A 22,547-nucleotide genomic window follows, 5' to 3' on the forward strand; every position below is an offset into this window, starting at 1 on the left:
GAACGCCACTATCAAATCCACTCTCAACCTTCTCTTCCCCAAGGAAAAGTCTGTCCACAAAACAGAAATATTTAATTCCTGAAACCATTCTTGTAAATCTTTCTTGCATCCACTCCAGTGCCTCTATATTCTTCCTAAAATACTGTGCCCAGAATTAGCCATATTATTTCAGTTGTGGTTGAACCAGTGTTTTCTAACCTCCTTGCTTTTGCACTGTTTGCCTCATTTTAAAGCCTAGTATCCTATTACTCAGCAATACTGTTAGCATCTTTATTAACCACTTTCTCAACGGTCCTGACTCCTTCAATGATTTGGACACATGTAACAGCACCTCCCCACACCCAATTCTGCAACCCCCCCCCAACTACCGGCTCCTCTATTCCTGCGCCTCTTATAGAGTTGCCCCTTTATTTTTTATTGCCCTCACTCATTCTTTTTAATGTATCACATGACACTTCTCTGCCTAAATTTGTATCTGACACTTATCCACCAATTCCGTCAGCCTACTCCTATTACAAGGTCTAGCAATATCCTCTTTGCAGTTCACAATACTTGCCAAGTTTTGTAATCCACACATTTCTGAACTGTGCCCTACATGCCCAAATCCAATGCAGCAATATAGATCGATATAGGAAAGCAAGGCCTGATATTAACTCTTCTAGGGGACCAATTTTTTGTTACTAAGTAGCAGTCAGAACAATAAACAGACTAGCCAAAATGGGCATAAAGTAAATCAATGATTTTTTTTTTAAATCTAGTATTATAACAGTGAGAAATTTATTAAAGGAAAAAATAATTTGGCACAAATTTGCCAACTGGGAATAAACTCAAGATAGATTTGAATTAGTTGATTACGATCTTACACTGTGAAATAGAATCATAGAGTCATAGAGATGTACAGCATAGAAACAGACCCTTCGGTCCAACCCGTCCATGCCGACCAGATATCCCAACCCAATCTCGTCCCACCTGCCTGCACCCGGCCCATATCCCTCCAAACCCTTCCTATTCATATACCCATCCAAATGCCTCTTAAATGTTGCAATTGTACCAGCTTCCACCACATCCTCTGGCAGCCCATTCCATACACACACCACCCTCTGTGTGAAAAAGTTGCCCCTTAGGTCTCTTTTATATCTTTCCCCTCTCACCCTAAACCTAAGCCCTCTAGTTCTGGACTCCCTGACCCCAGGGAAAAGACTTTGCCTATTTACCCTATCCATGCCCCTCATAATTTTATAAACCTCTATAAGGTCACCCCTCAGCCTCCAACGTTCCAGGGAAAATAGCGGTAGCCTGTTCAGCCTCTCCCTATAGCTCAAATCCTCCAACCCTGGCAACATCCTCGTAAATCTTTTCTGAACCCTTTCAAGTTTCACAACATCTTTCCGATAGGAAGGAGACTAGAATTGCACGTAATATCTTGTTTAAAAAGCTGCAATTTTTAATTATTTTTATTCTTACTTTTACAGCTTGCTTTACATTTTATGATTATACTTATGGCAACAAAAAAAACCAAGAAGGCTAAGGGATGCTATTCTTTCTTACAAGAGGAATTGAACATGAAAGTGCTGTGCTTCAGTTATGCAGGGCATTGTTGAGACTGTATCTCGAATACTGTGTTTAGTTTTGGACGTAAATGCATTGAAGCCTGTTCAGAAGAGATTAACTGAATTTATACCTGGTGGGTGTCTTGCATTTTGCAGATTTGTAGGATGGTTTGCATATATAGACTGATTTTCCTTTGAACGAAAAGCCTGTGTTTTTTAATGAGTTGTTGGTAGGACAGCCGAAGTTCAGCTATTAATTATTGCCTGCTATGTTTAGCACTGTCTTTTCTCTTTCAGAGAGTGAGATTTTGAATGCCAATGCAGGCACCCAAGCTGGTATTTGAAGCTGATGCTTCAATGCAGTATGAAGGAAGTGCTGCACTGTCTGAGGTACTACTGTTTACTTGGGATGATGAGCTGAAGCCCCAAAATGGTTTAATGGCACTGGTTAGCATTAGAGCATAAGACATAAGAGCCAGGAGTAAGCTTTTTGGGCCCTCAACCCTGCCCTGCCATTTTGTAAGGTCATGGCTGATCTGCCCCAGGCCTCAATTTGTCTTTCGTTCCAGCTTCTCATAGCCTTCAACTCCTTGATATTCCAAAAATCTATCTACATCCTCTTCAAATACTTTCAGTTATCTAGTCTTTACAGTGTTCTGTGATAGAGAAGTCCAGACATTCACTGTCCACTGGGTGAAGAACTTCTTTTACATCCCATATTTAAATGCATGTCCTCTTATTCTGTAGCTAAATTACCTAGTTTGAGATTTTTCCCCATAGAGGAGACATCTTAACATCTGCCCAGTTAATTTCCCTCAGGATCCTGTACATTTGAATAATGTCACCCTTTATTCTATTCAATGCTAATAAACATAGCCTGACCTGTTTAGCCATTCCTGATGAGTCAACTCTTCATCCTAAGAATCAGCCTAGTGAATCTATTTTGAACTGCTTCCAATGCTAGTATTTCCTTTCATAAATATGAGGATGAAAACTGTGCACAGTACTCCAGGAGCAGTGTCACCAACACCCTGTACAAGACTTCATTATTTTTAAGAAAAGGTGAGTTAACCCCACTATGAAAACAAATCATAGGTCCATTTTCACAGTGCTGTTTGTGAGGTACTGCTGTTCATAAATTGGCTACTTAATTTCCTGAATTACATTGCAGTTGCATTTGCTGTAATGCTTTGGGTATGCTTAAATCATGAAAGGCACAATATAAATACAAGTCTTTCTTTTGTGTATTTCATTGGCTATCGTATGGTTTGCCTGCCACCACTTTGTTTATTATGAGATAGTAATTGTTGATATATTCGAAAATATATGAACTTCTACTTTGAAGCTAAAACTAAAAGCCAAGTTTATTTACTAAACAATACAATTGCATCTAAACTGAAGATCACAGCAGGGGGCTAATTTATGCACTGCCTCCAGTTGCATGTATTGTTTCCAAACACAATGATGTAGGTGGAGAGAAAATGTAAAACAAGTAACACTTAGCTCCCTCTTGTGGTTAAACTTAATCACACAACACCAGTTTACAGTCCAACAGGTTTATTTGGAAGCACTCGCTTTCGGAATGCTGCTGTTTCATCAGGTAGCTGTGGAGCAGGACCATAAGACACAGAATTTTTACCAAAAGATTACAGTTTCATGTAACTGAAATGATATATTGAACAAACCTAGATTGCTGTTAAGTCTTTCATCTTTTAAAATGGGTTTCGGTTCATTAATATGTAAATCCCAGAACTTCTTTCAAGTCACATTCTCGAGATAAACTTAAAGTTTTATTTAAAAAAGTGACATCTCAGCTCAGACAATGCACTAAAGGTGTGAGGTTAGAGTCTGTCTGTATCCCAATCTTGAGTCGGACTGGATTCTGGATTAGTAGTGCTGGAAGCGCACAGCAGTACAGGCAGCATCCGAGGAGCAGTAAAATCGACGTTTCGGGCAAAAGCCTTTCATCAGGAATAAAGGCAGAGAGCCTGAAGCTTGGAGAGATAAGCTAGAGGAGGGTGGGGGCGGGGAGAAAATAGACATGGAGGTCCTGGGCCTCCTTCACTGCCGCTACCTCACCACCAGACGCCTGGAGGAAGAACACCTCATCTTCCACCTCGGAATACTTCAACCCCATGGCATCAATGTGGACTTCAACAGTTTCCTCATTTCCCCTTTCCCCCCCCCCCCCACCCTAGTTCCAAACTTCCAGCTCAGCACTGTCCCCATGACTTGTCCTACCTGCCTATCTTCTTTTCCACCTATCCACTCCACCCTCCCCCCACCCCGACCTATCGCCTTCATCCCCTCCCCCACTCAGCTATTGTACTCTATGCTATTTTCTCCCCACCCCACTCTCCTCTAGTTTATCTCTTCATGCTTCAGGCTCTCTCTCTGCCTTTATTCCTGATGAAGGGCTTTTGCCCGAAACGTTAATTTTACTGCTCCTTGGATGCTGCCAGCACCACTAATCCAGAATCTGGTTTCCAGCATCTGCAGTCATTGTTTTTACCTAGTTGAGTCGGACTGCGTCTACTTCCAAAGTGGAATTTATAAAATATTACATGGAATGACTGCCTGCAGATTTTGCTCAAAAAGCGCACAATAGAATATGTCTGCAAATATAATTCTGCAAATGTACATTCACCCCATAGACACATATATGCGTGTGCATGAGAGAGCGAGAGTGTGAGTGTCTGCATGTGAGTGTGCATGAGAGAATGTGTGTTTGTATGTGTGCATGTTTGGTAAAGTGTATGTGATGGAATATAAGCCTGTGAGAGGGTGTGAGTGTGGGAGGTGTATGAGACAGAGCGTGTGTATGAGGGAGGGTCTGCGTGAATGTGTGTGTATGTGTGCTTGTGTGTGTGAGAGATTGTATAGTGTAGTGGAGTCACTTGTAGTGTGACGTGAACTTAAGGTCCTGGTTGAGGCCATCTCCATGGATACCGAACTTGGCTATCAGCCTCTGCTCAGCAACTCTGCATTGTTGCGTATCAAGAAGTCCACCTTGGAAGATGGTTGTCTGATGATCTGATGCTGAATGTCCCTGACTGCCGAAGTGTTCCCTGACTGGGAGGGATAACCCCTGTCTGGTGATTGTTGCACCTGTTCATCTGTTGCACCTCGCCAAGACCTTCCCTATACCTCCACTTCTCGCCTCTGAACAACCGGGAAACCATTGTTGCAGCAAACTGCCCAGCCTTCAGGTCAACATCGACCATAACACCATACAATCCTGTCATGGCAACCACTGCAAGACATGTCAGAGTGTTGATTTGGATACCACCATTACTTATGGGGACACCGCCCACCATGTACTTAGCAGGTAATTATGCGACTCAACCAACGTTGTCTATCTCACGCTGCAGGCAAGGACGTCCTGAAGCATGGTATATTGGTGAGACCAGGGAGAAGCTACGGCAGCAGATGAATGGACACTGCGCAACAATTGCCAGACAAGGGTGTTCCCTCCCAGTCAGGGACCACTTCAGCAGTCAGGGGCATTTGACCTTGGATCTTTGGGTGACCATCCTTGAAAGCAGACTTCAGGATACGCAACATTGCAGAGTGGCTCAGTAGAGGCTGATAGCCAGGTTCGGTGCCCATGAGGATGGCCTCAACCAGGACCTTGAGTTCCTGTAAGACTACAGGTGACCACACTACACGATACGCATACACACACTTACATATTCACACACTCACGCAGACCCTCTGTCATACTCATGCTCTTTCTCATACACACACATACATTCCCACACTCACATCCATGCGCACACCCTCTCACAGGCTTATACCCCATCACACACGCACACACACTTTAACAAGATCGCACACATGCAAACACACACGCACATGTAGACACACTCTCTCTTGCACGCGCACACACACACATATGTAAGTCTATGGTGTGAATTTGCATTTGCAGTATTACATTTGCAGATACTTTCTATTTTGTTCAAAACGCACACAATCTGCAAGCAGTCACTCCATGTAATATTTTATCAATTCCACTTTGGAAATAGAACCAGTCTGACTCAAGATTGGGATACAGACAGAATCTAACCTCACAGCTTTAATGCATTGTCTGAGCTGAGATGCCACTTTTTTTTATAAAACCTTAAGTTATCTTGAGAATGTGACTTAAAAGAAGTTCTGGGATCTCTATATTAATGAACCGAAACCTGCAACCCATTCTAAAAGATGAAAGACTTAACAGCAATCCAGGTTTGTTCAATATATCATTTCAGTTGCATGATACTGTAATCTTTTGCTATAAATTCTGTCTCTTATGGTACTGCTCCACAGCTACCTGATGAAGAAGCAGTGGTCCAAAAGTGAGTGCTTCCAAATAAACCTCTTGGACTGTAACCTGGTGTTGTGTGACTTTTAACTTTGTCCATCCCAGTCCATCACCGGCTTTTCCACATCTTGTGGTTAAGACACTGCAAATAGAATAAAAGGGGAATGAGTATAATAGCAGATCCAATGCTCTGTGAGATTGCAGTGTCAACATTTTGTCTGAAATGCAAGATATAGAATTACTATACATAATACCCCTTGTCCTTTAAAGGAATGCTAATTTTATTGTCTTAGAATCCCAATAGCTTTTGATCTTGACTGAGGCCTTCCTGCTGCAGTCACCTTACAGTAGATGCAGTGAACATATACAACAACATCCAATGTTTATATAGCAATTTTTAATGTAACTAAACATCCCGTGGCACTTCACAAGAGCAGTATAAAACAAAATTTGAACCCTTAAGGAAATATTCTATAAAACAGTACCCCCAGATGAATATTTGGGGGTTGATAAGTCAGTTTGTGAATGTTACATATATTGGCCAGGTGATTGACAGTGAGGAAGTTACAGGAGGATATAACAGGATTGATCAGATGGGCAGTTCGGCAGCAATAGGATTTAACCCTGAAAGGATGCACTTTGGAAGAAGTAACAAGACAAAGGAGCACTCAATGAATGACTAGATGCTCAGAACAGACACCTGTCTAGGATGCTTGTCCACAGATCCTTGATGATGGCAGGACAGTTTAGTAAGGTAGTTAAGACTACATACCTTTTTCCGTCATGTTACAGATTGTAGGAGCAAGAAGGTTATGTGGAGCTGCACAAAACTTTGGTGAATCTGGAGTTGGAGTATTGTGTACAGTTCTGGTTAACACACTGTAGGAAGAATGTGATTCTAGTGGAGGGGGTGTAGAGGAGATTCATCAGGATATTGTCTGGGATGGAGAGTTTTAGCTATAAACAAAGATCTCGATAAGTTCAGTTTTCTTTGAAGCAGTGTGCTGAGGTACATAAGATAATGACAGGCATGGACAGAGTGGATAGAAAGCAGCTGTTCTCTTTAGTTGAAGGGTTAATTGCAAGAGGGCATAATTTTAAGGTGAAAAGTGGGTGGTTTAGAGGGGATTTGAAGAAAAGAAGTTTCACCCAGAGGCAGGTGGGAGTTGGAAATGCAATGCCTGAGGGTTGAGGTGTGAAACCTCACCACCTTCAAAAGGTATTTTGATGAGAACTTGAAACATCATAACATTCAAGGCTACAGTGGGAAAATGGGACTAGTATAGACTGAGCAATTATGTTTGTGCAGAGTTGATGGGTAGAAGGACCTTCACCTATGGTATGATTCTATGATTAGAACAGATGGCCAATGGTGTGGTTAAAGAGAGAGGTTTTAAAGCTGGTATTAAAATAGGAAAGTGAATGACAATCTGTAGTATTAATCCACCTAAGTTCATCTCAAAACGTGACTTAGAATTATTTCCTTTTTGACATTAAATGAAAATCGTTTTTCCATTATGCTTAACATTATTTCTCAACAAAGGAACGAAACCACCCAGCCTTGACCTAGGCACCGAAGAAGACAATGGCAGAAACAGCCCCGAGGACCCTACAAGTCCTCATTGATAATATCTCAGAGCTCGTGTCAAAATTGGGAGATCTTTCTCATACAGTAGTCAAGCAACAGTCTGACCTTGTCTGTCAAGTATTATTCTGTGAGTTAGGGCGGCATGGTGGCACAGTGGTTAGCACTGCTACCTCATAGCGCCAGAGACCTGGGTTCAATTCCCGCCTCAGGTGACTGACTGCGTGGAGTTTGTGCGTTCTCCCCGTGTCTGCGTGGGTTTCCTCCGAGTGCTCCAGTTTCCTCCCACAGTCCAAAGATGTGCAGGTTAGGTGAATTGGCCATGTTAAATTGCCCGTAGTGTTAGGTAAGGGGTAAATGTAGGGTATGGGTGGGTTGCGCTTCGGCGGGGCGGTGTGGACTTGTTGGGCCGAAGGGCCTGTTTCCACACTGTAAGCAATCTAATCTAATCTAATCTATGTTCCAGACACCATCAGCATCATCCATGGATATGTCCTGTCCCATTGGCACTGTATAGTGTTATACAGTTGGGTGGGATTTGCCATTTAGAGTCTTCACCATTGACTGTGGACCCTGTCAAGCCTCCTAGCTTCAGGTTAAACATGGGCAAGGAGATCTCCCACTGATTACCACATATCATCCTTCTTGGCTGATGCATCAGTGCTCCTCCTTTGAGGAAGCACTGAGGGTGGCAAGAGTGCAAATGTTTTCTGGGTGAGGGATTTCAATGCCCACCACCAAGAGTGGCTCAGAAGCAATACTAATGTTGAGTTGGTTGGGTCCAAAAGGACATGGCTGCTAGACTGAATTTTCAGCAGGTGGTCAGGGAACCAACAAGAGGGAAAAACATACTTGACCTCGTCCTTACCAATCTGCCACCTGCAGATGCATCTGTCATGACAGTATTGGTGAGAGTGACCACTGCACAGTCCTTGCGGAGTCAAAGTCTCACCTTCATATTGAGAATAACCTCCGTCGTGTTGTGTGGCACTATCACCATGCTAAATGGACAGACTTCAAACAGATCTAGCAACTCAAAGCTGGGCATTCATGAGGCTCAGTGGGCCATCAACAGCAGCAGAATTGTACTCCAGCACAATCTACCAACATATCTCCCACTCCACTATTTCCATTAACCTTGGGTTTAACCTTGGTTGAATGGAGAGTGCGGGAGGGCATGTGAGGAGCAGCACCAGACATACCTAGAACTGAGATGTTAACCTGGTGAAGCTACTAAACCAGATTATTTATATGCTGAACAGCATAAGCAGCTGAATGACAGACAGAGTTAAGCAATCCCACAAACAATGGATCAGATCTAAGCTCTGTAGTCATATCAAATCCAGTCATGAATGATGATGGACAGTTATATAATTCACTGGAGGAGATGGCTTCACAAATGTGCCCATCCTCAATGATGGAAGAGTCCATTATGTAAGGCCATATCTCATCTCATAAGTGCAAAAAATAAGGCCGAAGCATTCACAGCAATCTTTAGCCAGAAGTGCCATCCAATTCTACCTCCTCCGGTGGTCCTCACCATTACAGTTACCAGTCTTTAGCCAATTCAGTTCATTCCATGTGTTATCAAGAAATGGTTTGGAGTTGCTGGCTAGTGCAAAGGCTATGGAGCCTGACAACATTGTGGACATAGTACTAAAGACTTGTGCTCCAGAATTTGCCAGTCCCCTAGCCATGCTGTTGCAGTACAGTTACAACACTGACACCTGCCCAACAATGTGAAAAATTGCCCATGTATCCGTGTACTCAAAAAGCAAGACAAATTCAACCTGGCTAATTACTGCTCCATCAGTCTCCTCTTGATCATCAGTGGAAGGTGCCATCAACATTGCTATCCAGAAGCACCAAATTGCAATAACCGGCCCACCAATGCTCAGTTTCAGTTCTGCCAGGGCCACTCAGTGCCTGACCTCATTATAGCCTTGATTCAAAACAAAAGAGCTGAATTCCTGAGGTCAGGTGAGGGTGACAGCCTTTGACATCAAGTTCGCATTCAACAGATTGTGGCATCAAGGAGCCCTCGCAAAACTGGAATCAGTTGGTATCAGGGAAAAACTTTCCATTGGTTGGAGTCATACCTGGCACATAAGCAGATTTGGGTGGCACAGTAGCTTAGTGGTTAGCACTGTTGCCTCAAGGCACTAGGGACCCTGGATGATTTTAGCCTTGGGCAACTGTCTGTGTGAAGTTTGCACATTCTCCACATGTCTGCATGGGTTTCCTCCGGGTGCTCTGCTTTCCTCCCAATTTCCAAAGATGTGCATGTTAGATGGATTGGCCACACTGAATTACCCATAGAGTGCAGGGGTAGGGTAGGGAGATGGGTCTGGGTGAGATGCTCTTTGGAGGGTCAGTGAAGACAATGGGTTGAATGGCCTGCTTCCACACTGTAGTGATTCTATGGGTTGTGGTTATTAGAGATTAGATTAGTGGTGCTGGAAGAGCACAGCAGTTCAGGATGAAGGGCTTTTGCCCGAAACGTCGATTTCGCTGCTCGTTGGATGCTGCCTGAACTGCTGTGCTCTTCCAGCACCACTAATCCAATATTTGGTTTTCAGCATCTGCAGTCATTGTTTTTATGTTGTTAGACATTGGTCATCTCAGCTCCAGGACATCTCTGCAGGACTTCCTTAGTGTAGTGTCCTAAACCCAACCATCAATGACCTTCCCTCAATCATAAGGTCAGAAGTGGGGAAGTTTGTCAATGATTGTACAATGTGACTTGTGACTCCTCAGATACTAAAGCAGTCCATATTCAAATGCAACAAGATCTGGACAAATATCAAGGTTTGGGCTGCCAAGTGGCAAATAATATTTGCGCCTCACAAATGCCAGGCAATGACCATCTCCAATAAGAGACAATCCACTCCTTATTCAGTGGTATTACCCATACGGAATCCCACCGCTATCAACATCTTTGAGGTTGCAATTGATCTGAAAATTGATTGAACTCACCATATAAACATAGTGGCTACAACAGCAGATCAGAGGTTAGAAATACTGTGGCGAGTAACTCCCCTCCTGACTTCTCAAAGCCTGTCCACCTTCTACAAGACACAAGTCAGGAGTGTTATGGAATATGCTCCACTTGCTTGGATGTGTGCAGCTCCAACAACACTCAAGACGCCATCCAGGACAAAGCAGCCCACTTGATTGGCACCACATACACAGGCATCCACTCCCTTCACCACTGATGCTCCGTAGCAGCAGTGTGTACTTCCACTTACAAACCCATGACTTCTTCCATCTAGAAGGACAAGAGCAGCAAATCGATGGAAACATTGCTACCTGCGTGTTCCCCTCCAAGCCATTCACCACCCAGACTTGGAAATATATCACTGATACTACACTGTCGCTGGATCAAAATCCTGAAATTCCCTCCCTAAGGCCATTGTAAGTCAACCTACAGCACATGGATTGTCGTGATTCAAGAAAGCAGCTCACCACCACCTTCTCAAGGGTAATTAGGGATGGGCAAAAATGCTGGCCAGTCAGCGACACCCATGTCCTAAGAGTGAACTTAAAAAAAAATGTTGATATTTGGAAGTTTTAAGATTCTCTTCCTTGCATAGAGTGGATTATTTCTGCTTACATTATCAACATTTTCTTTGGATCTTTCTGATTTCCCATATTAGAGGTCTTTTTTATTTTAATCTCTTGGTTTTTTTTTAACTGCATAGTCTCCTTAAGTCCCTCCTTTCTTGTAGTAAAGCATTGCAATTCAGGATAGAATCCTCTGGACCCTCAGGCAGAAAGGGAACTTATGTGGACAGAATGGTGTCAGACCAGAACACAGCCATGTCCCTCAAACAACACTGACTTTCTTCATGGGCGACCTCCATCCTTGGAATATGGGGGAGGGTGTGTGTGAGAAAGTTATACTGACAGTAGCTACTCCATTTGTGATGCCAGCCTCTAATTGGCTGGTGATACTTGACAGCCGATGATTTGCTTGTCCCAGGTCATAATACCAGCCTCATTGCGGTGAACCAACTGCCTGATAGCGAGAGAGTCCAGGAGCTTTCTTTTCCTGACAGCTGTCTGTTTCCCTCCTCCCATCTCTACTATCAAATGGAAAGATATTATGTGTTTCTACTGTCAGAAGCTCATTAATAGCATATTTGCAACATGAGAAAATATTATATTCAAGCTTGATTCTCAATACGTGGGCATGTTCTTTAAGGTGATCACAGTGAGGATATATTCGATTTTTGAAGATCCCTTCTTTCAGATGAGCCACTAAGTGAAGATTCTATCTGCCTGCTCAGTTGGCTGTTCATGATTCCCTCCTATTATTTGAAAAAGAGCAAGACAGTCTCCTAGTGTCTTGGATAGATATAGGAACATAGAGATGTATTACATCTATGGAGCAAGTGGGACTTGAACCCGGCCCAAATGTAGGGGCACTGTTCTTTAGTGTGTGCAGATTGCCTGCAGTGTTTGCCAACTGAACATCAGAAATTCATTGCCTGGGACATCCTGAGATTGCAAAAGGTGCAATATAATTGCAAGTTCTTTATAATTTCTCTCCATTTTACCACAAGCCATTTCATTATTGCAAATTAAATTTCATTATTACTTTAACAATAGATTCTGCTTGCACCTAATGAATAAAATTATTGTATGTTTGACATCTTTTGTGGAGAAATGGTGCAATACAGTAGGTTGGTGGGTTAAAGGTTAATGATTATGCCATGTAAGAGGTCTTGATAGATGCCTGCATTCCCTCATGCACGGTTATTTTCCTGAAATATTTTTGGTGGCTTGCAGGGTGATCAATGCAGGAAAAAGCACACACAATGAAGACCAGGGTTCCTGTGAAGTGGTGACTGTGAAGAAAAAATCAAGCGCACCTATCACACCAAGTAAGAATTCCACACTCAAAAGGAGATCATCATTACCAAACGGGGAGGGGTTACAGCTTAAAGACAATTCAGTAAGTGAATCTTCATTCTACATTCAATGGATGCTGGGTCAGTGAAATACAATGCATGCAGCTTTCATGGAATGATCAATTGTGCCCAGTGATATAAATTAAATTACAGTATGCCTTACTGTGTTACATGTAGAGGCATAGAGCCTGCACTGCAGAAAGAGGCCATTTGGTCCACAGGTCTATGCCAGCATTTTATGCTCGACACAGATCCCCTTGTGAACATCTTTGTCTAGCCCACACACTCTATATACTTTGTTTCATGTGCCTGCCTAAAATCCCTTAAAATCAATTTGTGCTATTTACCTCACTTGTGCCTTATAACAGTGAGTCCCACATTTATGCCACTATCAGGGGAAAAAAAGGTTTGTTCTGTGTTTCTGTGCATTGATAACTGTGTCTTTTATATCTATGGCCCTAATTTTGATCTTCTGCACAAATAGAAACATCTCTGATTCTGTGCTTTTGAACCCTTAGGAATTTAAACAAACTCTTAATGTTCCATGGAGAACTCTGCACATTGCTAACAGCCTCTCTCCAGCCCCCGTCATTGGCAGCCAAGATTTCAGGCATGTAGTCCTTACTCTCTGGAATTCCCTCCATTTTAAGACTCTGCTTAAACCCATGTTCTTACAGTCATAGAGTCACAGAGATGTATAGCACAAAAACAGACCCTTCGGTCCAACTTGTCGATGCCGACCAGATATCCCAACACCATCTAGTCCCACCTTTCAGCACCTGACCCATATTCCTCCAAACCCTTCCTATTTGTATACCCATCCAGATGCCTTTTAAATGTTACAATTGTACTAGTTTCCTCGACTTCCTCTGGCAGCTCATTACACATACGTATCACCCTTTGCATGAAAAATTGCCCTTCAGGTCTCCTTTATATCTTTCCCCTCTCACCCTAAACTTATGCCCTCTAGTTCTGGACACCTCCACCCCAGGGAAAAGGTTTGGGTAATTCTAAAGGTCTATTTATCCTATCCTTGCTGCTCATGATTTTATAAACCTCTATAAGGTTCTGCCTCTGACGCTGCAGGGAAAATAGCCCTAACGTATTCAACCTCTCCCTATAGCTCAAATACTCCAACCCTGGCAACATCCTTATAAATCTTTTCTGAACCCTTTCAAGTTTCACAACCTCTTTTCAATCGGAAGGAGACCAGAATTGCAAGTAATATTCCAACAGTGGCCGAAACAATGTCCTGTACAGGTGCAACATGACCTTCCAACTCCTGTACTCCGTACTCTGACCAATAAAGGAAAGCATACCAAACGCCTTCCTTACTATCTTATCTACCTGAGACTCTACTTTCCAGGAGCTATGAACCTGCACTCCAAGGTCTCTTTATTCAGCAACACTCCCTAGGACCTTATCATTAAGTGTATTAGTGTATTAGTCCTAGTAAGATTTGCTTTCCCAAAATGCAGCACCTCACATTTATCTAAACTAAACTCCATCTGACACTTCTCAGCCCATTGGCCCATCTGATTTGTAATTTGAGATAACATCCACTACACCTCCAATTTTGGTGTCACTTGCAAACTTTATAACTGTTTCTCTTATGATCACATCCAAGTCATTTATATAAATGATGAAAGAAATGGACCCAGCACCAATCCTTGTGGCACTCCACTGGTCACAGGCCTCCAGTCTGAAATACAACCCTCCACCACCACCCTCTGTCTTCTACTTTGGGCTAGTCTGTATCCAAATGGCGTGTTCTCCCTGTATTCCATGAGATCTAACCTTGCTAACCAGTCTCCCATGGGGAACCTTGTCAAACGCCTTACTAAAGCCAATATAGATCACGTCGACCACTCTGCCCTCATCAGTCCTTTGTGACTTCTTCAAAAAACTCAATCAAGTTTGTGAGACATGATTTCCCACGCACAAAGCCATGTTGACTATCCCTAATCAGTCCTTGCCTTTCCAAATCCTTTAGTACTTTGTCATTTTATGCATCAGGCTTTTATTTCCGTTTCCAGCATCCACAATATTTTGAGGGGAGGCAGTGGCATAGTGGTAATGTCACTGGACTAGTAATCCAGAAATCCATGCTAAAGTTCTGGGGACATGGGTTCAAATCCTGTCTACCATGGTAGATGGTGTTATTTGAATTCAATAAAATCTAATGCCAACCTCATAGCCAGTGTCCGTTGTTGTAAAAGCCCACTTGGTTCACCAATGTCGTTTAGGGAAGGAAAGCCGGGCATCTTTAGCTGGTCTGGCCTACATGTGGCTCCAAGCCAACATCAGTGTGGTTGGATCTTAATTGCCTTCAGTGCTTAGAGAAATGCACTCATCCTTTAATGAATATATATTTTTAAGAATTGCTTTTGAATTGATTTTTTTTTTCTTGTGCTTCCCTCAAATGCTAGGATGCATTTTTCAGTAGATTTAAAGACACTTGATTTATGCACATTCTTGATGAAACACTTGCTGTTTCAGTCACTATTTGTTAAATTCCTGGAACTGTTCTAATGTGCATATAATTCTGAAAATGAAGAGAACACATTTAATTTGCTTTTCTTCTGCGGCCCTGTTAAGTGTTTTCATAACCCAACCTCGCTAAACCTAAGTCACAAGATAATTACAGAAGTAAAGGTTGTCAGGACCACCATGGTTCATTTTTTAAGGACTTCAGATTCCACTCATTGTTTCATTCCTCAAATGATCCCTGTTGTTTTTTTCCACAAATCAATTTTGTTCAGTCCATTCTACATGTGATTGCTCATTTTAAATCAAGAAGATCTTCTATTAATAGAAATGCCTGTATCAGCATGACCAATATTCCAATTACATTGCTGAGTGAGTGTTAGAGATCTGAGAGGACACTGAATAACAACTATAATTCTCTACATCTTAGTTCTTTTCATCACTAATTTATTTTGTTTTCTTTTTCCTTCACTGTCTTTGTACGATTTGAAAGTTGATCTTGTTGCTTCTTCACTTTATCATACAATGGTTGACTTTTTTCTGACTGTGAATCCTTGGCTCTTTGCCAACACACAGCAGAAACTTATACACATGATATGCAGGGTTAATAGTCAAAAGAATATCGATTGCACCCTGAATTTCTATTACATACACTATGAGCTGGGATGTAAAATCAGAAAAATGAACGTGCAAGTGTTGGCTTTCATTCTTGTGGTTATCTTTGGTCCCCTGTGTATTTTACTATCAGCTGGACTTGGTTTCAGTCAGCATTGGTGTATGTTCTCGATTTTAATTTCATACTTCTTGTTAATTCTGGTTTCTATTTATGTTGACTGGGACTTTCCTTTAACCCCTGAGAAGGAAAAGTGAGAACTGTATTTGTTAAGCAGCCTTCACCAGCACAACATATCCCAGAGCAGTCACAAGCCAATTAAATGCTTCAAAGTGTACTCACTGTTGCAGAAAAGTTGGCAGCTCCTTTGTTCCTTGCAAGCTCCCAAAAACTGCAATGTGCTAATGACCAAACAATCCATTACTGTGGAGAAAGTGAGGACTGCAGATGCTGGAGATCCGAGCTGAAAATGTGTTGCTGGAAAAGCGCAGCAGGTCAGGCAGCATCCAAGGAACAGGAGAATCGACGTTTCGGGCATAAGCCCTTCTTCAGGAATTCTTCCTGAAGAAGGGCTTATGCCCGAAACATCAATCCATTACTGTGACCTTGACGAAGCGATAAACATTTGCCAGGGAACTAGGGGTAAATAATTGCTGGTTCTTAAGAGTCATAGAGTCATACAGCATAGAAACAGACTCTTTAGTCCAACTCGTCCTCGCTGACCAGACATCCTAATCTGATCAAGTCCCATTTGCCAATATTCGTGCATTTCCCTCTGTTCATATACCTATCCAGATACTTTTAAAATATTGGTAATTGTACCCATCTCCGTCACTTCCTCTGGCAGCTCATTCTATACAATGACACCAGCTGCTTGAAAAGTTGCCCCTCAGGTCCCTTTTAAATCTTTTTACTCTCACCTTAAACCTGTGCCTTCTAGTTTTGGACTCTCCAACACTCAGAAAAAGATTTTGGCTCTTCACCCTGTCATGTGGAACCTTGTCGAACGCTGTGTTGAAGTCCATATAGACAACATCTACCACTCTATCTTCATCAGTCTTCCTCATCACCTCTTCAAACAACTCAGTCAAATTAGTGAGACACAATTTCCTACTCACAATAATTTCCCAATGCACAAAACCATGTTGACTATCCCTAATCAGTCACAGAGTCATACAGCATGGAAATGGACTCTTTGGTCCAATTAGTCAATGCCACCCATGCTCCCAAAATAAACAATACCCATTTGCCTGCGTTTGGCCCATATCTCTCCAAACCTTTCCTGTTCATGCACTTATCTAAATGTCTTTTTAATGGAACTGTACCTGCATCACCACTTCATCTGCAGTTCATTCCACACATGAACCACACTCTGTGTAAAGGAAGTTGCCTCTCATGCACTTTTTAGTCCTTGCCTTTCCAAATGCATGTAAATTCAATCCCTCAGAATCCCATCTAACAACTTACCCACCGCTGACATAAGGCTCACCGATCTATGGTTATTCCTTTCAGTCTTTCTTAAATAATGGCACCACATCAGCCAACCTCCAGTCTTCTGGCACATCACCCATGATTGTCGATAATATAAATATTTCAGCAAGTGGCCCAGCAATCACTTTTGTAGCTTCCCACAAAGTTTTGGGAAATAGCTGATTTATCTTCCTTTCAGCATTTGAAAACTTCCAACACCACCTCTTCTGTATTATGAACTCTTTTCAAGACATCATTTTTAATTTCACCAAATCCTCAAGCTTCCATGACCTCTTCCACAGTAAATACTGATGCAAAATATTTGTTTAGTGTCTCACCCATCTGTTGTGGTTCCATACACGGATGGCCATGATGATCTTTAAGGGACTCTATTCTTTCCCTAGTTATTCTTTTGCCTTTAATGTACTGAGAGACATACCAACTAGAAAAGGAGCAATACTTGACCTTCTGTTGGAAAATAAGGCAGGGCAAGTGACTGAGGTGTCAGGGGAGCACTTTGGGGAAAATGATCATAATTCTATTAGTTTTAGTATAGCTGTGGAAAAGGATAGATCAAAAAGTTAATGGATTCTCCTTAACTCTGTTTGCCAAAGCTATTTTATATCCCCATTTGCCCTTCTAATTTTCTCTTAAGTATACTCCTCCTATCCATATACTCTTCTAGGGATTCACTCAATTCCAGCTGTCTATACCTGACATATGACTCCTTCATTTTCTTGACCAGACCCTCAATTGCTCTGGTCTTCCAGCATTCCCTAAACCTACCAGCCTTGCCTTTTATACTAACAGGAACATATTGTCTCTGAACTCTCGTTATCTCATTTTAAAAGGACTCCCACTTTGCAACCTTGCCTTTACCTGCGAATAGCCTGCCCCAATCAACTTTTGAAAGTTCCTGTCTAATACCTCCAAAATTGGCCTTACTCTAATTTAAAATATTAACTTTTTGATCTATCCTTTTCCATAACTATATTAAAACTTGCCTCAAAATGCTTCCCTGATACCTCAGACACATATCCTACCTTATTTTCCAACAGAAGGTCAAATATTGCTCCTTTTCTAGTTGAATCCATTTCTTGAATTAAAAACTTTTTCTTGTACACACTTAACAAATTCCGCCCCATCCAAGCCCTTTACACTCTGACCATCCTTCTTCAAATTACTGCCTTGGCATCCTCCCAAGAGAGTAACCAGTCGAGGTTGAGAGTCTTTATTGATGGCTTGTGAAATGAGAACACCTTGTAACGATTACTTAATAACTAGCATAAAACATGAGATTGTGGATAGTGAATAAAAGGCACACGTGAAGTTGCATAGCTTGAGATTAGAGCATGCTTGAGTTAAATGAGAGAGTAGAGAAAACTTGTGGTTTTCTTGCCACAAGTGACCCAAGGGAGTATTGGGTGTAAATCTGTTCTTTCCCATTGACTTGTGGTTAATCAAATACATTACAATAAATCATGTGCATCAAGTTCGGAGTAAGCAGAAGGCTGTGCAAATGACCTGAAAACCAGCGATCCAGAACTTGAGCAAAAATAATAGTGCCGTGTGTATTGTGTTAACTAATGGAGAAGGGCATTGCTCGCAACCTAGAAATCAGTGATCCCTGAATTCATATGGTTCTTTAATTCTGAGATCATAAGACACTGGACGCCACCAAAGATGGATATTAGCAGAGACCTGGCAGTGAACCTCCAGCCACATCCTCTTATGAAGCCTGAGAGACCAGGATGTTTGCAGTGTCAAAATAGAAGGGCTGAAATTATTCTGCCCTTCTGATGCACCTTGGTGATACTGTGAAGAAACAAGGTCTTCTTCCTGGGGATGAAAAATGCTGTAGGGATGGAATGTGGAAGCGAAGTTTTTAGAAACCAGTCCCGCACCAGTGCTGCCCCAGGCATCGGGAAGCTGTTGTGATTGTTACAATGTTAGCCCGCTGGACTGCATAAAATATGAGTTCTCTGATTGGGGCTGTTAATCTGGTCCAATCAGGGAGCCTTGGCTGACAGATAAGAACAGGAGTGTCAGACATCCTGTTCATTCTGAGAGTTGGCTCCGAGGTAGTTGGTTCAGGGTCAAGGACTCATCTAAATAAAGAATGAATTGGTGAGGGAAAACAGGCCTCTCTGGAGTTATTTCAGAATCTATGTCTATGTAAACCCTCCTTGCAGCTAGAGAGCATGGTCAATGGGCTGATTTGACTAGCTGTAAAGACTTCTGAGTGGGGAGGAATTCATGTGCTCAGGAACAGTGTCAGGGTTCTACAAAGAGTGCTCCTTGTACTGTGTGCAGGACCACGTGGAGGCTTGATGGCCCTGGTCGAATGTACAAAGAATAATACTGCATAGGAAAAGGTTTTTCAGCCCTCCAAGCCTGTGCCACTACATTTTGTCCTTCCATACTAAAACTGTCTTCACTCACAGGATCTATAGCCCTCTATTACCTTCCGATACATGTATTTGTACAGATGCTTCTAGAATGTTGCTTTTGTGTCTGTTTCCACCCCACTTCTGTCAGTGCATTCCAGGCACTCACCACCCTTGGTAATATCTCTTTAAAACTCTTTGCCCCCACTCCCAGTGCTATAATACACCCCCATTACCCCCGGCACTTGTGTCCCATAGTAATTGATCCCTCCAGGCTGGGAAAAAGCCTCATGCTTTCCACTCTATCCATGCCATTCACAATCTTATTAACTTCTATCAGGCTGCCACTCAACCTCCTGTGTTCCAGTGAAAACAAACCCAGTCTATCCAACCTACCTGCATAGCTAATATCTCCCATACCAGGCAACATGCTGATAAAGCTTTTCTGTACCCTCTCCAAAGCACCCATTTCTTTCTGGTAGTGTGTTGATCAGACTATTTAATATTCCAAATGTGGCCTAACTGAAGTTCTATAAAGCTGCAGCATAACTTGCCTATCCTTATACACAACACCCCTTCCAATGAAGGCAAGCATGCCATAGGACTTGCTTTTACTACCTTATCTCCCTATAATGTAGATCTGGTTACTGAGTCAGGGAGGGTTTGGAAAGCTTCAGGAAGTCGGGGGAGCAGAGCAGTGACTGAGGTTTTTGGAACAGGTAATTGGAAAAGAAGGGGCCGCACTATCTTCAGTCAGTTGAGTTTTCAACAACCTGCCAATTTTGGACTCCCCTCTGTATTAGGGGGTGAACTTGGGGACAGGTGGGAAAGAGATTGGCTAGCCAACCCCCCTGTATTAAATGTGTTTCCCCTGCCCCCAAATCCAAAACACATTCATGGGGCACATAATTTCCAGCCCTGATCACTTAGGTTTTGTGTAGCTGAGAAGGTACGCTTAGCTACAGCACTTAGCAAGATTGAAATTAATTGAAGCTAACAGTTAAAAAGGATTTTGCACTATTGAATGGGTGGTATTCATTAATGAGGTAGGATGAGAGTTTGGAATCGATAAAGTGTGGCATTGGAAAAAGCACCAGGTCAGGCCTCCCCCCACCTTCATCTAAGGCCCCAGAGATCATTCCACATCCGGCAGAGATTCACTTGCACATCTTCCAATCTCATTTACTGCATCAATTGCTCTCTATGTGGCCTCCTGTATATCGGAGACACTCTGCACAAACTCACAGAATAGTTCAGGTAACATCTCTGGTCCGTACACACCAACCAACCCCATCTTCCTGTAGCCATCCATTTCAACTCCCCCTCCCACTCCCCCATGGCATGTATATTCCATGCCTCCTTCACCACCTAAACAACGCCACCCGCCCACTAGAGGAGAATCATCTCATCTTCTGCCTCAGGAACCTACAACCACATGGCCTCAACATTGAATACACCAGTTCTAAATCTCCCTTCCCCCACCCCATTCTCAGATCCAACCATCTGTCTTGGCTCCTCCCCCTTGATCTGACCTACCTGTCCATCTTCCTTCCCACCTATCCGATCCACACTTTCCAATGACTTATCACTATCACCGCCTACCTTTGCCCACCTATCACCATCCCACCTGCCTTTCCCCAAGCCCCACCACCCCATTTATTTCTCAGCCCCATTCCCCAGTCCTGTTGAAGGGTCCAGCCTGAAATGTCGACTCTCTTGCTCCTCAGAAGTTGCTTGACCTGCTGTGCTTTTTCCAGCGCCCTCTGACTCTTCCAGCATCTGTAGTCCTCACTATCTCCTAGTGACAGAACATGACCAAGTATGTTCCAGCAAAATTGATTTCAATGGGAATTGGGTGAAAAATACTCCTCTGGTTGGATTCCTGCCTACCACTGATGGGTTGAATGGCCTGATTTGATGTTGAATTTAGTCATTTCAAATTGGTTGCTGCCTTACCTGCACGTTGACCATAGTGTCAGACCCTTGAATCCTGCAGCTGTAATACTTGGTTTAAAAAAACATACATTCTTGAGGGCTTACTGCATCACATAACCCTGTTAAAGTGGACCTGCTTCTCAAAAAAATCTGGTAAGAAAGATAAAGTGACTGACATTTTCATATCATTGCAAAGCTCCAACCTGTCCATGAGTGTCCTTCAGGGGTACACCCGAAGCGTCGACTTCTGCACCACCTGATGCTGCCTGGCTTGCTGTGTTCTTCCAGCCTCCTGCCTGTCTAGTTTGGATTCCAGCATCTGCAGTTTTTTTGTCTCTTTAGGGGAGGAAGCCTGTTCCATTTCCAAGTCTATAAGTAACCTGTGTATCTCCACCAACATGCTTGTAACCTAACTCTTATCAAAAGTTGACGAGAAAGCCTTGCAGCTGTAGCCAGAGGCCACCAGAGTTTCAAGAAGAGAAAACACTTTTTACGAGGGTATGGCAACAAATGCTGGCCTTGTCCAGTACATGTCCAAAGAAAGAATATTTCTTTAAAGATTTATGTCAAGACATTAAAACATGCTTTGTCCACAAAGCATCGTGTACAAGCAGCTTATTAGAACTGCAGTAATACAATATCCAACTACTATAGGATGGAACAAGAGTCAGAGAAGGTTTATGTGATGTAAACACTTAGTGTGACATGGCTGTTTCTGAGTGGTGAATGCAAAACAAATTATAATTCACTTTGCATTATTTGACATTTGCCACATTGATAAATTTATCACCTTCTAACAATAAATTCTTCTAGTTATTTCAAGTGTCTAAACAAACTATAACTTTTAACCATGATTTTCAGGTTTACTTGCTCTGTCATAGTAATCAATTAGTTTTGTTATACCCAATCTCCATTGTTCTTTCTTATCCTGATTAATTTAATCTCTTCACAAAAACGTTTGTGTCCATCTTCCTATTTCCTTGAAGAAGAGCTGGTTCAGTCAAGTCCACCACAGTGAGAGATTTAGCAAAATGTTGCCTTCACATGAATCAGGTAGAAAAGATTTATCAGCTCATTGTGAAACTTGTAAATCTTTTCGAAACCTTTTCAAGGGTGTTGCCAGGGTTGGAGGATTTGAGCTATAAGGAGAGGCTGAATTGGTTGGGGCTGTTTTCCCTGGAGCGTCAGAGGCTGAGGAGTGACCTTATAGATATTTATAAAAATCATGAGGGGCATGGATAGGATAAACAGACAAGATCTTTTCCCTGGGGTGAGGGAGACCAGAACTAGAGGACATAGTTTTA

The 22,547-nt window shown here is 42.5% G+C and overlaps 1 protein-coding gene across 1 annotated transcript in view; it reads left to right on the forward strand.

Annotated features, from left to right (window-relative positions):
- ppm1h (protein phosphatase, Mg2+/Mn2+ dependent, 1H) overlaps nt 1-22,547 on the forward strand; it is a 157,410-nt gene that overhangs the window by 88,914 nt on the left and 45,949 nt on the right. The window contains exon 2 of the mRNA XM_072551910.1: nt 12,230-12,395. Coding sequence (XP_072408011.1) covers nt 12,230-12,395 — 166 coding nt within the window. The remainder of the gene's footprint in view (nt 1-12,229; nt 12,396-22,547) is intronic.

The sequence above is a fragment of the Chiloscyllium punctatum genome, chromosome 32 (genome assembly GCF_047496795.1).
Source record: "Chiloscyllium punctatum isolate Juve2018m chromosome 32, sChiPun1.3, whole genome shotgun sequence".
NCBI lineage: Eukaryota > Metazoa > Chordata > Chondrichthyes > Orectolobiformes > Hemiscylliidae > Chiloscyllium > Chiloscyllium punctatum.